Here is a 17663-nt window from a genome sequence, read left to right as displayed (position 1 = left end):
CCAAGTTCCTGAACAGATTGAGACAGGCGTTGGAGGATTTGATCACGCCTGACAAGGATGGTGCCTTCACCAGCCAGTCGTCCAAATACGGGAAGACTTGATGGCCATGCTGTCTGAGGAATGCTGCCACCGGAGAGAGACACTTGGTGAAGATCTGGGGCGCCGACTTGAGACCAAAAGGGAGGACACAGAACTGGTAGTGACGGCCTACCACTGCAAATCGTAGGAATTTTCTGTGATTCTTGTGGATTAGTGCGTGAAAGTATGCATCCTGTAGGTCCAAAGACGTCATGAAGTCTCCCTCCTCCAGCAGGCCCAAGATCTCTCGATTCGTGACCATGCGGAACGATTGCTTCTTTAAGAATGTGTTGAGCCCCCTGAGGTCTAGAATGGGCCTCCATTTCTTCTCCTTCTTTTGAATGAGGAAGAAGCGGGAGTAAAATCCTCTTCCCTTGTGGGTTGATGGTACTCGCTCTATTGCCCCTTTTTGGAGCATGATTGAGATTTCTTGAAGGAGCAATCGTAGGTGTTTGTGGGACAGAGGGCGAGGAGGTGTTGTAGGAGGGATAATTTCGAATTCCAGAGAATGGCCGAATTGAATTAACTGGAGGACCCACCGGTCCGTTGTTAACCTCCTCCAGTTGTTGAGGAAATGGGTCAGTTTTCCTCCAAGTTTGAAAGAAGGAGATGAGGGATGGACTGCCTGTAGTAATTGGTCATTGGCGTCCGCCAGTGGGTTTTCGCTGGGACTTTCCTCGAAAGTTGGACCTTCCAAAAGAGGACTGCCTGCCATGTTGCTGTTGGTGTGGCTGGTATTGAGACTTGCCTTGTCCATACGAATACGAGGATCTATTTTGATCATTTCCTCTGTAAGAGGACTGGTCTCTGCCCCTGTTCCCACAAAAGGACTGGTTCTTAAATTGTAGTGTGCCGAGTGCTCTCGCTGTATCTGTGTCCTTTTTTATTGCTTGCAGCACTTCATCAATCTTAGCGCCAAACAGTTGTTGCCCATCGTATGGCATGTTCAGGATCTTAGATTGTACCTCCTGCCTGAAAGAGGTAGACTTGAGCCATCCCTGCCTTCACAATAAAGCTGCTCCCGCTAGTTGTCTGAAACCAGTCATGGCAACGTCTAGAGCACAGTCTATTATTTCAGAGGCCGAAGATTGAGCTTCTGGAAGCAGAGCTTGAATCTCTTCCTTTGTGTCTTCCGGCAGGTCAGAAAGGTACGGAGCAATGTCTGCCCATAATTGTTTTTATTGTCATTGCCTATGTGGTGGAGAATCGTTTTCCGATATTGTCCAGTTTCCTGCCTTCCTTATCTGGCGGGGCTGTTAACGGTGAGGAAGGATTTCTGGAATTTTTCTGTGCCGCTTGTGTAATCACAGAGTCTGGTTTGGGGTGTCCTGTAAGGCAGGCTGGCGCCGATGCCGGGGCCTTGTATTTCTTGTCCAGTCTTGGAACCACTGCTGAAACTGAGGCTGGTGTCTGCATTAACTGTAGACCCTCATTCCAAATGTATTCGATGATCGGAATAGATTTGGTTGTCCTCCTAAGTGGCTCCTTAAAATCATAAAGGAAACAATCCGTTTCCTGAGATTCCATCGTTCTGTGGAACCTTTTGGTTGCCCTCTCCATCAAATTGTGGAACTCTCCTATGTCCGCCGGTGGAGAACCTGATGTTGCGGGCTCCGGGGACGCTGGAGAAGAAATAATATAATCATCCCCGTCATCATGATGGGAGACGTCATCTTGAATCTCCCCCTCTTCATGTGGTTCTTCCTCCTCCTCAGATGATGGAGGATCTTGAACGTGCTCGCTTTCCTGAGGAATCACCAATGGTGGTGGTCTGGCCCATGGAGACACAGCCGTCTTTGTTGCTGGAGGAGCCTGCCTATCCGCTGGAGCCGAGGACTCAGGGAAACGTTGTTTATAGTCCTGTATCAAGAATCTCAAATCAGACACTATAGACGCTGGTAAACATACCATGGGCGTAACTTGAGTCTGAATCTGTGTCTGAACATTATGATCCTGGGTAATTTCAACCTCATGGTCATCCTCATCCGTACTCTGGCACTTGACAACTAGATGAGATGGACTTGTAGCTTGCCAGCTATCCTCTTCATCCGACTCCTCATCTTGCAACAGACGAGCCGGAGGCAGTTTTTGTACCCTACTTGAGGACGTAACCTCAGGTGTTATATCCATTGGAGGACTCGTCGGCGACAATATTCTAGACTATTTATAGTCTACGGAGCGTAGGCCTTGTGACTGTCCCATCGATGGTGGGATCGTCGGCGACTGTTTCCATAGTGGCGCCGACGACGTCTTCGTCGACGGTGCAGCTGACGACGGTATGGCCATCGTCGTTGTTGCTTTAGTCGTCAGCGTTGGCATCGACGATTCTCTGGTCGACGATGGTACAGTCGACGGTATCTTTCTCGTCGACGATACGGTCTTCGACGACGATATTTTCGTCGACGGCACTGCTTTCATCGTCGGCACACTCGTCGACGACGATGATTTTGACGATGATGCACCCGTCGTCAACGGTGCCTTCGTCGACGTCGCTGGTCTCGTCATCGACACAGATGAGGACGCCGTCGTCGACGATGATGATTTTTTGATAATGATAATCGACGACAGAGGCTTACCCGCCGTCGAAGGTGTTGTCGTCGATGAGGAAAAAGCGGACGATGCTGACGTCGTCGATACAGTCAACGTCGAGACATAGACGTGAGAGACAGTCTTCTTTTGCGCAGGTGAAGGCGTTGACGATATCGTCGTCGACGACGGAGCAGGCTTTTTGAAGGTGTGAACCTCCTTCTCAGACGCTGAAGACTTACCCTCTGAAGACTTTTTCGCAGTCTTCTTTGGAGGAGCGTCTGTAGGGCTAGGGGAAGTCACCTTTGGCCTTTTCAAAGACAGTTGTGAGGGGACCGAAGAGTACTCAGCCTCCTCCGAAGATTCCAGATTGTCTCTGGTTCTGAGCTTGTTCAACCAAAGCAAAAGACAACCTTCTCTGTCTTTTAGTGTTTTTGTAGAGAAAGTTCTACACATTTTGCAGTCTTTTGCTGAATGGTCCGGATATAAGCAATACAAGCATGTCTGGTGCTGGTCTTCCATATGTAATCTCTTCTTTCCGCAAGAAGAACATGCTCTGAAGAGACCCTTCTTCTTCTGTGTATCAGCCATCATCAAAATTGAAGAAAAACAATCCAAATCTTTGAGAAATAAGCTACAGAAAGGAAACCTGAGGAGAACTCAGGTGGAGACTCCCTTAGCACAACGTGCGGTAGAAAATCTGAGAGACTGAGGCTCCTGACAGGAAGGTTCTAGAGGGAGGTGTTAGCCGATTGGCTCTCTTCTAGAGTTCGGTCCTTTTTACAAAAGGACACAGATAGGCTAATAAGGTGAGGCCCTTAGGCCTATTTCTCTCTATGTATGTCTATAGGACATTACTTTTCTATGTACCGGAGACTCCCGTCTCGACGACGGGGAATGAATCAGGCATGTGAATCTATGAAAGACACCCATAATACTGGATACGTATATTTACTCTTATACCTAGGTGTAAGTCTACACTTTTCACTGTTCACCATTTCCGATTGTAGATTTACACCTAAGTGTAGAACTCTGTCCAGGGGATGAAGACATCCAAGGCTGAATTTATGAGTGTAAAGTACAGTTACTGCTAGTAAATTTTCACATTTGGGTGGAGATCTCCTACGCTGTGGTGGCGATGACCACCACCATGGTGTAGAACTCCCTTTGAGAATGTATAGGGAAAATGATTAAAAGATATCAATTAAAAAAAATTAAAAGAATGTAACATTTTAAATGTAAAATAAACTGAAGTTTTAATGTTTGCCCTAGAACTAGTAAAATAGGTTAGTTCACATTAATGCTTTAAAATAAATGTTTACAAAGGATTTAAATATTGGATTATATAAATAGTGATTTTTAAGCATAAGACTAAACCACACTCACCAGCAATTTTATTTTTGATTAATAGTAAGCAAAATGAATGGAAATTTGTTCTTAATTAATCAGAGTTAAGATTTGATAAAAAATGTAAACACTAATGTGTTTTTTTATAGAAGTTAACTATTAAGGTTTAAACTAATAAAATGTGTAATTATAAATTCTTCATAATTTTTAAGGCTCTGACAGAAGGAGGTTGTGTATATGTCCTGCACACTCAAAAGTGGGAGGCATATAGAGTAGGTGTGTGCGAAATTTACATAATTTGCTTTTGCGTAATTATAAAAAATTAAAGTCAAATTATGCCTCATTACACACAATGCAAATCCTTCATTTTGCTCCATCTTTTAGAATGAAATGCATCCGTGCGCCCATTTTTGTCACGGGGATGCATTTAAAAAAAGAGCACAGTGAACGACAGGCTCTCACACTCTAAAGTTCCAGTGCACTTGCGGTAATTTTCCACTGCAAATTACTGTGAATTGCACTATTCATAGTAAATATTTATAGCACGTAAATATGTGAAGTAGCGTGATGGCATCATTTCGGGAATTTCAAATAACAAGCGGACCACAAAATTCCTGAAATTGGACAAATTAAGCCTGAGTAATTTATATTTCACCAAGACCTAGTATAAACGTCCTGCACACTCAAAAGCGGGAGACGTGTAAATGCTCTGCGCACTAACATATGGGAAGTGTGTGGCTTTGGGCGCCCTGCCTAGCTCAGTCTTACCACCAGAGACATTCACAAGGTACATCTTACTGGAACTGGACAGCTGGTTTTGGGGTACGCCTCCTGGTTCAGGAGCCTGCTCCTGGATCACTAAGTCACAGCAGACACTTAACCCGGCATCTCCATCTCCCACCCTCTGTTCCTATCCTCATCTTCCCAGATACCATGGGGAAAGGTCACAAGAATACCACCTGCCAACAGGTTGAGCCCGGGAACTCTGGTACGCCACAGATTATAACAAAGGATCCTCATGGGGTGGCCCTGGAGGCACAATAGACTATGAAATCTTGACAGGACTTTGCATCAGGGTAGCCGCCCACCACACCCGGGGCACGGCACAACCCCTTTCTCTCTCCCCTCTAGTAGCCAGACTAGAGACCTCGACAAGAAGTGAGTCACTTAGTAAACATGGTCAAAGATGAAAGTAGTGACCAGTCATATGAGATTTGGAACACTGCTCAAGACCACCCAGTGGCACGAGGCTACAGAGCCAGATGGGTCTCACCTGGTTCACTACAAGCTCATGTCCTCAACGGAATACATACTGCAGGCCATCAGTGACACCAGGTTACCCCTGAAGGAAATCAGAGCAGACATGTTGCTGCTGCAACAAGATCTCTGCAACGCAGTTGAACGGGTGACGGAGATGAAGATGTGTATGTCAGTGGTGGAGCTAAAAAAATGAACGCAATGATCACCTGACTGATGGTGGTAAAAAAACTTCTGGAGGAAAGAGCCGAAGACACAGAGGGGAGGTCTTGGAGAAATAATATTAGATGAGTAGGCATTCCAGAGGGGCAGTGAGCACCTATAAGGAACCCTTCACCACTACTTGGCTTATGACCTAGATTCCCGCTGGAGGGGTTCTGTCACTGCTTTGTTGTGGAAAGCGAACAGAGCTTTGATGGCCAAACCTCCTCCAGGGGCTCACTCAAGACCAATTATTGCTCACCTCGTAGCCTACAACAATAGAGATATTATCCTTAAAGTACGAGTTACTTACATTCGGTAATGATGTATCTGGTAGAGACGATTCTAGCCGCAGATTTCTTCACGTAGCATTATCCCCAGGCGTGAGACTGGATCCGGAAACTTTTTTGCCCCATCATCCCTGCGAGCCGGGGGGCGGGGCGACATCACGAGACTCCGCTCAGGCATCGTCCGCGTGCGTGACATCAGCGAGGTCACATAAGACGCGCCTTTGTCAGTTTTCTTCTGAGAACTTTTCCGCACCACAACGTGGAACCACCAGATAAAAAACTGTGGATGCATGGGAACAGTGTGCGAAGAGCAGAAAAATTGAAAAGAAATGGTGACTAACAACACCACACAGAGTAGTGTCAACACCGCAGAACTCAAAGGAAGGAAAGAAGAAAGAACAGGCAGAGCCCTGCACAGCCACCCTGCCAGCACATAGAGAGGCCCCTTACCCCTGTGCCCCAGAGGCAAGGAACATGCGTAAAAGTCATGGGACATGTAGTATCCTACCACCCCCATACTGAGCAAGGAAGGGGACCAGTCCCAAAACAGACAGGGACAACAAACCTCCAAGCCACCCCAACATAGAGGGAAACCACCCACAAGGGACAAGGGCAAGACATGGCCAGATAACCCTTAAATCAGAGGATAGCAAAGGAAGGAGGGAAGGGAGGGGAGGACATGGATAGAAAGCAATCCCCCCCCCAAACCCGGAGTAGCCAGAGCGGCAGAGCACCAGAACCCCATCCTCCAAAGAACCAAGGGAGGAATGAACCGCCCCCAGACGGAGCCACCCGTCAAGAACAAGGAAGACACTCACAGGAGACACAGCCCCCACTGGGAGGTGAGCACCGAAGACCAATCCTAGGGTACTCGCAGAATAGGGGAGGAAGTGCGGGCCGTGAAGGAATCTGCGGCTAGAATCCGCTCTACTAGATACATTGTTACCGAAGGTAAGTAACTTACATCTGATCGAGACTACAAGCCGCAGATTACTTCACGTAGAATCGATGCCCTAGCAATACCCACTGGGAAGGAGGGTCTGCGAAAGGACCCCAGCAGCCAATATAGAACAGAGGGCCGAACAGAGGGCCCCACAGGGGACCAGATCTGTGGAGCAGGTAGAACCTCGTCCCTGCCTGGCAATGGGAACCTCCATAAGCAGAACCCCACTGGTCCCAAGAGGATGTAGGAAGGAGAAGAAGGGTAAAGAGGCCCGTACACTCACAGCAGAGGGACCAAGGGCCAGGTCGGGGAGGCCGAAGCACCCCACTCCCCCACAAGGCAACATAGCCTCCCCCCAATGTCAAGACAGGAAGGGAGGAAGAAGAAGCCTAGAAGACCCAAGGAAGCGAAGGAAAAGAAGGCGAACCCTGTCCAGATGGAGAGCAACCTGCCAGCCAGAACAGCGCTGGCAGTCAAAGGCTGCCAGAAGCAAGAAGAACAGCCTGAGACCCCAGGAAGGCCATGTAGGCGGCACCTGGCAAGGGAGAACACAAGATCATCCCAGACCTCAGGACAGGAGCAGGGAGAGGAGGAGATGCCCGGGCACACCACTACGAGTGGCCGCACACAACCTCAAGAAGCAAAAGCAACCTAGATAAACGCCATGGAGAACAGGTATCCGAAGGCGACCAGAACCCCCTAGCAGAGCGCAAGCCATATGACAGCTACCACTACCCCACATAGGGTATGTTAAGTCCCAAATATTGGAACACTCTTTGGAAGAACATCCGTAGCAGAGGAAAAACAAAAGAGCCAAAGGGAAAAAAACACACCCGTGAAAGGCTTGACAAGCAGCCCAAGCAAAGCAGAAGGCCTAATCTCAGGGCTAAGTCTGCGCAACAACTCCGGCAGAACACACACACATAATCAACAAAAGAGCCGTCCAGCAGCCAACAATGCCAAAGTCCCAAGGAAGGACGCAAATGGGCCAGAAAACACACTCTACAGCCAGAACAACCGGCCTAAGAATGCCCAGAATCAGTCCAACTCAGGAGTCACTGAGGAGGGGACGGAGAAGGAGGATAAGGCAGAGGAGGAGGAGGACGGAGCTCCACCAAGAGCCTTTGGATGGCGGAGTCGGCCGGGACATGGAACAACAGGCCATCAAACGGAAGCTCGATGAGTCGCTCCCGAATATTCTCAAAGAATACTCCATCCCGAAGCCACGCATGGAGACGGAGAGCGACTAAGGAAGCCATGGCCCGGCCCAGCACCTCTGAGATGTCCAGAGCAGAGCTGAGAATAAACGCCGCAAGCTCCCGGCCATCCAACGCATGATGCCATAAGTCCACCTGACCAGTCTCCTGGGATGCTGCGGATCCCAGAGACTCAGCAGAGTCCTACAAACAGGAGGAGGCCCTAGCCAGAACACACAAGGTGTTAAGGGCCTGCAGGGCAGCGCTGGTTGAGGCGAACATGTTGCGCCCCCAAAAGTCCAGCCAGCGGGCCTCCCGGGACAGTCGTGGCAGGGAGGGAAAAGCAGTCCTCAAAAGTGGACTGGCGGCAGAGGGGTGGAGGGAAAGACATGCCGGGTCAAGCGGCGCCGGAAGGTGCGGGTGCAGAAGGTATTGAGGCACCGGATCCCCTGAGGAGGGACGTCTCCAAGCCCCCGTCAGGGAAGACAGGAGCAAACCTTCAAAGGGAAGTAAGATTTCCCTCCCACCAGAGCCCTGGTGGACGACCTCCAAGAGATGGTCCGCCGGAAAGTGAGCAACAGGGTCACCCATGCACAGGATGCCCACAGCCGTGGATACCGCGTGGGCGAAGGCAGCACCCGCCTCCATAGGGCCCCACGGCGGAGAAAGCAGCTCCTTCGTGGGGGACGGCAGCAAACTAAGGCGGCCATCCCCGAGGCCAAGCGGGACAGGCAAGAGCCAGACCTGGAAGCCAGAGGGAGCCAAAAAATGAGGGACCTGCTGCTCTTCCGACTAACACCTCTGCCTCAGGAAGGGAGGGGAGCCGCCCTTAGACGCCACTCGGCGAATTGTCTCTGGGGAGGACGATACCACTATACAGCCTCCTCCGGAGAAGAAGGAGCGTCCGAAGACAAATCTGCGGTACGCCCCTGCGCGGAGCCGTAGAGACTGCTGCCTAAGGCAGGACGTCAGCACCATTCGGCATCACCAGACAAGGTTCCTCCAAGTCACCCCGTACCAGACACCAGAGTGGAGCTGGAGTCGAACTGGCTCCGGGGCGGCGCCGGAACGACGCCAACCCGACCCCCGCCGAAGCAGCCACCTGCGTGGGGGAACAAGACCGGCCTGGAGAGTGACACAAAGCCCTCCGCCAGCCGCGGCCCAGAATGTGGCGGAGATCGCCCAGCAACCCATGTGGCGGTGCCAGGGACGATTCAACCTCCGACGAGGCAGCCGCCTGTGGGGAAGGATGAGAGGGGCCCGGAGAGGGACGAGGGGTCCTCCCCCGGCCTCGACCCGGAGCGGGAGGAGGAGGGTCCACCAACCCTTGTGCTCCGCATGGTCCAGCTGCTGGGTGTGAGTGTTTGATTGGTTCAGATGCTCCATCCATCACTACGCCCTTTTGTACCGCCGGCGCTGTAGCGGCGTCAACTCGGCCTTAGACACGGCCACCTTGTCAAAGGACCGAGAGGGGCTCGGGGATGCTACCCAAGCCCCAGCGACCTTCTGCAACACCACAGGGACTCCCGCAGGAGTGTGTGGTGAGGCAAAAACGCTATGGCCTGAAGGAGGTGCCCCGGAGCAGCCGCACACCAGTAGCACTACATTCTCCATGCCTGGATCCGAACCAGTCGAAGGCGGTGCCACGGAGGGCCCAGTGCAAGGCGAGGGATCCGCCGAAGCCTCAGAAGGGGAAGGAAGGAGGAGGAGACGCAAGCGAGGCCTGCAAAGCCGCCGCGTATGTCTCCATTTGGACTCTTGATGCCCCAAGACCAGGAAACCGAGGATAGGAAGGCCCGCGGGCCGCATTACCCACGGAGAGCCCACGCTCCCGGCAGGCCAGAAACCAGCTCCCAGGGACAAGCTGCTACACTAACCCACAGGGGAGCGACGCTCACATGAAATCGGAGAAGGGCGAGGACGATGATCATGGCCATATCTGAAGCTGCCTGCCGAAGCAGACTGAGGGGAGGACGTCGACCTGGTGAGACGCGCCGAGAGAAGTTTCATGCCGCGCTCCCGTTGAGACTTCGGCTTCAACTGTTGGCACGCCTCACAATCAGTGGTGCCGTGATCCTCCCCCAAACAAGACATACAAATGAGGTGACGGTCCATCGCCGTCATAAGACGCCCACAAAACGTGCAAGTTTTGAAGCCCAAAGGCATTCGCACACTGTTCCGCCGAAAAGAAATGGAAGAAAAAAGGGCCCTGAACAGGCCCGTAGCAAGGACCGGATCCGCGCTGCATGCGGAAAAGGAAAAAACTAACATAGGCGCGCCGGGGCAGGTCTTATGTGACCTCACTGACGTCACGTACGTAGACGACGCCTGGGCGGAGTAGCATGATGTCGCCACCCCCCCGGCGTGCAGGGATGCTGTGGCAAAAAAGTTTCCGGATCCAGTCTCACGCCTGGGGATAATTCCACGTGTAGGAATCTGAGGCTAGTAGTCTCTATCAGATCAAGAGAGCACAAAGGGCACAACCCAATAAGAGAACCACAAAATCATGGTGTTTCCGGATTGCATCCATGCTGTACTGCAGAGCTAATAGTCCTTCACCACAGTGAAACAAAATCTCATGGCAAAGCGGCTGGAGTATTTGTTGATGCCCCCGGCTAAACTTTGCATTACTTTCACTGGCACAACCTTCTTCTTTGAGACTCCAGATGCGGCCCGGGCTTGGATGGGGAGCCCAAAGTGCTACAACATAGTCAATGCACCCTAAGCCACAGCCACAGACTTGAAATCTAAAAAATACTTGTGATCGCAAAGCAATTGATCTAGGCGGGGGTAGGGGAGGCTCAAGGAGAGCCCTACATGATGGAGCTATGGGACCGAAGTCAGAGTGCAGATGACGAGCTCCTTTATGTCCAACAATCCAATTACTCCATTTCCCACCCAATACAGATGTTGAAGGTCTATGGGGAAGCCTCAGTCCTGAGGTAAACTGGGAAAATCTGTATGCATCTCACTTTAGTTAGCAGGGGCTTGGGTCAACCTGCAATAAACTATCATGGGAAGAGTAGACATATTCAAGATGGTCCCACTACCCCGCTTTTTATATGTCACTCACAACTGCTCAAAGTTGTTTCAACCATTATAGTCCCTTCTCTGTAATTTCCTACAGGCGAGAGGAAGTCAAGTGTTTCACTTGAAAAATGTGATGGACGATAGTGGACTAGGAATACCAGAAGATCAGCAACATTACAGGGCGTCCCAGCAGATTCCAATTAATGACTGGCTTTTCTGAGAGAGAACTGACTCTGCTGTGAGGATGGAATTAGAGCCATATAAGTTGTATACCCTATTATACAGCATACCTATCCCCCACCCCCATGTGTTGGAAAGAAGCACTAGGACAAATTAAATGGAAAGGGAAGTTGTTAGACCAGGCTTTTTCAGCAGATTTTTTGCAAACTTTTTTTCTTTTTTGGCCTCCTGTTTTTGTTGGTTTTATGACTCTGGGAACTTTACCACTGCTGATCGGTGCTAAAGTGCATATGGTCTCCCTTTTAACTGTGTTTACGGATTAGCATTTCCATGAATGGCTTATTTGATTTACTACTGAGTCCCTAGTACAGTGCACTGTGTGGGGACAGGGCCTGTAAATCAAATGATGCTAGAGGGCTTTTTAGGCTCTGATTGTGCCACCCACACAAGCAGCCTTTCAAAGGATTCTCAGACCTGCAACTGCAGTGTCTGCCCACAGTTTCTACTGTGATGTCCACCTGGCAAGTGTACCCACTTGCCAGGCCCTAAAACATGTGAGTCTCCCCTGAGGTAGACCAAAGGTACCCCTGTGGGCAGGGTGCATTGCATGTGAAAGGTAGGACTTGTACTGATGTGTGTGGCATATCCTGATAGTGAAATACAGTGTATTTCGGTTTTCACTATGGAATGGCTATCTGTTCCATAGGATGGAAAGGGGAATACTTTGTAACATCTTATAAGTATAACTTTCCATGAGGACAAGATAGAAAGTTCTAGTTTAGTATGCCTGAACTCAGAATATAAAAATGCATCTTTTAGCAAAGATGATTTTTATATTCTGTGTTTGAACATACTACTTTTAGAAAGTAGGTATATTCTTGTTTAGCCATCAGTTGCACCTCTGTTGGTTTGTAGATTGACTGTCTGGTTTTGGCGTGACAGGGGTTAGGGATGTGCATTCTCTTCAGACAGTCACGGGGAGGTGGTTAAGGTGTGTCCTGTCTTTCCTGGATGGGTCATGGCTGGGCTGAAAAGATCTGGGCTGCATTTAGAGTAGTGGGAGTAGATTTCCCTGCACCTGAATAGGCCTGGTGTGCCTTGGACAATGCTATCTCCACCTCCTGCCACGAAGCTGGGCCAGAGAGGACAGAACTCGTTTTGACTAAGCATGGAGCCCCTCTGTCACAAGAGACTAAAAATAAATTGGAGTATGAATATTGGGGCCCAGACCCTAGGACTTTAGAATACTTCTTGACTCAAGAGGAACAACTCCAAAGGAGAAGAGCTGGGAAAACTGAAGGAGAAGTACTGCCCCTTTGCTGTGTGCTGTGCGGGATTGGCTGCAGTGGCTGTTTCTGCCATGCAGCGGACCAAGGCTTTGCTGTGTGCGGTGTATCCTGCTTGAATATCTACAAGGCCTTGGTGCAGAGCTTGCCTCCTGTTCCGAAGTCTCAGGGACACAAAGACTTAATTTCCTCGGTCTTCCTGCACCAGGAACTGCTATTTCAGCAGCCACAGAGGGAAAGAGCAACTCCAATGCCGGGGAGCGACACCGCAACTTGCAACAAAGCCATAGGCACAGCTCATGAAGAGCACGATGCACCGCCCTGACACCTGCATGCCCTTAAAATAAAACAATTATTTAGGTACCTGCAGCTCCCATGCACTAGAAGTGCAGCAAGAGAAATTAGGGGGAGTTCACAATATCCAAGCTAGATAAAATGGGCGTATCCAGGGTCCATAAGTCATTACTACGCAATGTGCCTGTCCCTTTGTGCAGTTGAGAGAAAGATGGGAGCGAGATCTGGTGAGACTTGATAAAGAATGGTCAGAGGTGTAAATAGCCCCCGTGCACTCTGGCCATCCCCTCATGCCTGGCTTTAATCCTTTAATTGCCTCTGGAAGGTAAATTATCATCCAGCCCGGTCATCGCAGACGGCTTGTGGTGAATGTCCCAACAGGGCTCCTTTTTACATGTGTTCTGGATTTCTACGGCGGTTGTTGACTGGCACAGCGTTGGGGCACCCAGTGGCATTGGACCTAAAATGTGCAATCTTGGACATTATGGGTAGTTGGAAGGGCATCGAAGGAAAACTCAAAGACCTATTAAGAGTGGGATTCCTGGTGGCTAAGCGCAACATTATACCAAAGTGAAGGAGTGAAAGTTTCCCCGCCCTAGCTAAATGGCCCGGAGGCATGGACAACTGAGCAGCAACTGGGAAAAGTCTACAAAGAGTGAGGAAAAATGAGGAACTATCAGAGAAGTTGGGTCACTTGGTGTGAATAAGGAGGCCTCAATGCGCTAGATTAGTGGTTTATGCTCAAGCTGGATGTTGCTCTTTTGGTTTTTAGCTTTAAGACGTGATGGAGAGACGGCTGGGTGGAAGGGTCACAGATGGCCATCGTCTAACTGTAAGCCACAATTAAAGGGTTGTATGCACGATGCATGCACTGTCACGCACAACACAAATTACAATAACAATTATACATTAATAATTCATAAGAATGAGTTATTCAAAGAACAAAGATCCAAGGGATGAATCCGAAGCATATTAAAAGAGAATGAAGGGACCCTGAAACCTTTCACATGACAACTTCTGAGAGCAGTAAGATAAATAACAAACATCCCAGCGATGTCTCCAAACTATGTACAAAGAAGAAAAGGACCCTGAAACTTTTCTGCAGACCCTCCTACATATACATGCAGAGGTGCAGTAAGGTTGCAGTGGGCCCTAATGCAAGGATGGGCAATGGGCCCTCTATGATTAGTACCTCTATCCCAGTACATAGAATCAAACTTCCAGCACCAAAATCTGTGTTGGGTTAGGATTCCAGCATGTTTGATGCCCAACATGAGCAGGATTGATGTAGCCATTATATAGTAAGCCATTTTGTATTAACTGATGTCCACTATAGATCTTAAAATGGCTGAACGTACTTACAAAGCCTGGAGAATTGGACTGAAGGGCCTATTATAGGGTTGACTTATAGGTTTTAAGTGCAGTGACCTCGGATATAAGGACACGTACATCTGTAGTGAGGGGTGAACGCACCATCTCACACAGGCTGCAATGGCAGGCCTGTAGCCAGAGTTTAAGTGGACTCCCTGAGTGGCCCTATACATGCTGAAGCCCATGGGCGACCCCTGGTGTACCTATGCCCTGGGTAACTCAGTACCATATACTAGGTACTTCTAAGGGTACACTAGTCGCCAATTGTGAATGTACCAAAATACTTACCAGAGCCAATTTAGGGGAGTGAGCACAGTTGCTGGGGTCCTTATTATCAGATCACAACAAACTAAGTCAAAAACACACTGACTCCAGGCAAAACGTGGGGCTAACCATGAAAGCACATCCTATTTTTCGACAGCGCACCAGGGGGAAACATCCTTTACGACGCAACTTTTACAACGCAAACCATTACAACGCATTGCGCTGGGGGGCGCTCTAGGATAGGGAATAGGTTTAATTTACTATCCAACACCTTCCCTACTATCCACGGGGACTGGAGTTGGAATAGTAAATTAAACTATTCACTATCCAGCGCCCAAAAGCACTATGCATTGTAAAGGCATGCGTTGTAAAAACAGCGTTGTAAAGGCATGCGACGTAAAAGCATGCGTTGTAATGTCATACATCAGCACCAGGACATAACTGTAGATTTACTCAATGACCATAGAGAGCGGACCAGGACATAACTGTAGATTTACTCAATGACCATAGAGAGCGGACCGGGACATAACTGTAGATTTACTCAATGACCATAGAGAGCGGACCAGGACATAACTCTAGATTTACTCAATGACCATAGAGAGCAGACCAGGATATAACTGTAGATTTACTCAATGACCATAGAGAGTGGACCAGGACATAACTGTAGATTTACTCAATGACCATGGAGACCATAGAGACCAGGACATAACTGTAGATTTACTCAATGACCATGGAGACCATAGAGACCAGGACATAACTGTAGATTTACTCAATGACCATGGAGACCATAGAGACCAGGACATAACTGTAGATTTACTCAATGACCATGGAGACCATAGAGACCAGGACATAACTGTAGATTTACTCAATGACCATAGAGAGCGGACCAGGACATAACTGTAGATTTACTCAATGACCATAGAGAGCGGACCAGGACATAACTGTAGATTTACTCAATGACCATAGAGAGCGGACCAGGACATAACTGTAGATTTACTCAATGACCATAGAGAGCAGACCAGGATATAACTGTAGATTTACTCAATGACCATAGAGAGTGGACCAGGACATAACTGTAGATTTACTCAATGACCATGGAGACCATAGAGACCAGGACATAACTGTAGATTTACTCAATGACCATAGAGAGCGGACCAGGACATAACTGTAGATTTACTCAATGACCATAGAGAGCGGACCAGGACATAACTGTAGATTTACTCAATGACCATAGAGAGCGGACCAGGACATAACTGTAGATTTACTCAATGACCATAGAGAGCGGACCAGGACATAACTGCAGATTTACTCAATGACCATAGAGAGCGGACCAGGACATAACTCTAGATTTACTCAATGACCATAGAGAGCAGACCAGGATATAACTGTAGATTTACTCAATGACCATAGAGAGCGGACCAGGACATAACAAAAGATTTACTTATTTACTATAGAGAGCAGAACATAACTTAGGATTTTCTTAATGACTCTAGAGAGCGGAGTGGTACATAGCTGTAGATTTACGGAGTGACCATAGAGAGCGGATCAGATATAATTAGAGATTCTCACTGGTCATAGAGAGCGGGCCTACCAAGTGTCCGGAAGGACTAGATGATGGAATAACTATAGCTCTAATGGGGCCATGGAAGGTTGACCAGGACAAAGCTGTAGTTCTGCTCCCAGGTAATAGTGGCTGGGCCAGGATGCAGCAGTAATTTTACACTCCAGCTGTTAAGGGCAGATAGTGGCATAAATACAGGTTTACTCAATGATCAGAGCATAGTGGGTAGAGAGTATAATCGTCGTAGTGGACAGAGAGCACATAATCGCAAGCTTGCAATTCGATTCTTGGGAAAAAGAGGGCAGCACAGACAAAATATAGTGAAATGTCTCCTGTCTACAGTATCAGGCCATAGATGCAGTTGCACGGCTTCCCAGGAGCAGCAGGGCCCTTCCCTGGCATTGAGGGCACAACATGGCAAAGTTTCATTACTACTTCGGTCTTTGTGAACTTGATAAAGAAAATGTTAGGTTACTTACCACGGATGCTGAAGTAGATGATGGTGTACTGTGCCACTGCAAGAAAGAACACAGAGAGTCAGAGTGTGTAACGTACACATATAAAGAAACACAGCACAAAAGACTTGCTGGCAGTAGCCAGAGGGCCAGCATTGCCCAAGGGTACAGCCTCAAGGCCAGTCTTACCCTTTGGCAGCTCAGCCCAGACGTACACCCAGGAAGGCCAGTCTTAACAGGGGCAGCACTGCCCAAGGGTGCACCCTGAAGGACAGTCTTCACAGGGGCAGCACTGCCCAAGGGTGCACCCTGAAGGCCAGTCTTCACAGGGTCAGCACTGCCCAGGGGTACACCCTGAAGGCCAGTCTTCACAGGGGCAGCACTGCCCAAGGGTATACCCTGTAGGCCAGTCTTCACAGGGGCAGCACTGCCCAAGGGTACACCCTGAAGGCCAGTCTTCACAGGGGCAGCACTGCCCAAGGGTATACCCTGTAGGCCAGTCTTCACAGGGGGAGCACTGCCCAAGGGTACACCCTGAAGGCCGGTCTTCACAGGGGCAGCACTGCCCAAGGGTACACCCTGAAGGCCAGTCTTCTGCCCAAGGGTACACCCTGAAGGCCAGTCTTCACAGGGGCAGCACTGCCCAAGGGTATGCCCTGTAGGCCAGTCTTCACAGGGGCAGCACTGCCCAAGGGTACACCCTGAAGGCCAGTCTTCACAGGGGCAGCACTGCCCAAGGGTACACCCTGAAGGCCGGTCTTCACAGGGGCAGCACTGCCCAAGGGTACACCCTGAAGGCCAGTCTTCTGCCCAAGGGTACACCCTGAAGGCCAGTCTTCACAGGGGCAGCACTGCCCAAGGGTACACCCTGTAGGCCAGTCTTCACAGGGGCAGCACTGCCCAAGGGTACACCCTGAAGGCCGGTCTTCACAGGGGCAGCACTGCCCAAGGGTACACCCTGAAGGCCGGTCTTCGCAGGGGCAGCACTGTCCAAGGGTACACCCTGAAGGCCGGTCTTCACAGGGGCAGCACTGCCCAAGGGTACACCCTGAAGGCCAGTCTTCTGCCCAAGGGTACACCCTGAAGGCCAGTCTTCACAGGGGCAGCACTGCCCAAGGGTATGCCCTGTAGGCCAGTCTTCACAGGGGCAGCACTGCCCAAGAATACACCCTGAAGGCCAGTCTTCTGCCCAAGGGTAAACCCTGAAGGCCAGTATTCACTTCACATGGCAGCACTGTCCAAGGGCACACCCAGAAGGCCAGTCTTCACAGGGGCAGCACTGCCAAGGGTTACACCTGGAAGTCCAGTCTTAACTGTGGCAGCACTGTCCAAGGGCACACCCAGAAGGCGAGTCTTCACAGAGGCAGCACTGCCAAAGGGTACA

General features: G+C 49.7%; 1 protein-coding gene across 1 annotated transcript in view; it reads right to left on the bottom strand.

The window, feature by feature from the left end:
- Positions 1 to 17663, bottom strand: part of LOC147736635 (glutathione S-transferase P 1-like) — a 136491-nt gene that overhangs the window by 36010 nt on the left and 82818 nt on the right. The window contains exon 2 of the mRNA XM_086953408.1: positions 16304 to 16339. Within this exon, the coding sequence (XP_086809534.1) occupies positions 16304 to 16339 (36 nt within the window). The remainder of the gene's footprint in view (positions 1 to 16303; positions 16340 to 17663) is intronic.

The sequence above is a fragment of the Lissotriton vulgaris genome, chromosome 1_2 (assembly GCF_964263255.1).
Source record: "Lissotriton vulgaris chromosome 1_2, aLisVul1.2, whole genome shotgun sequence".
Lineage (NCBI taxonomy): Eukaryota > Metazoa > Chordata > Amphibia > Caudata > Salamandridae > Lissotriton > Lissotriton vulgaris.
Note: the sequence above shows the minus strand (reverse complement) of the source record. Positions and strands in the feature narration are given on the sequence as shown.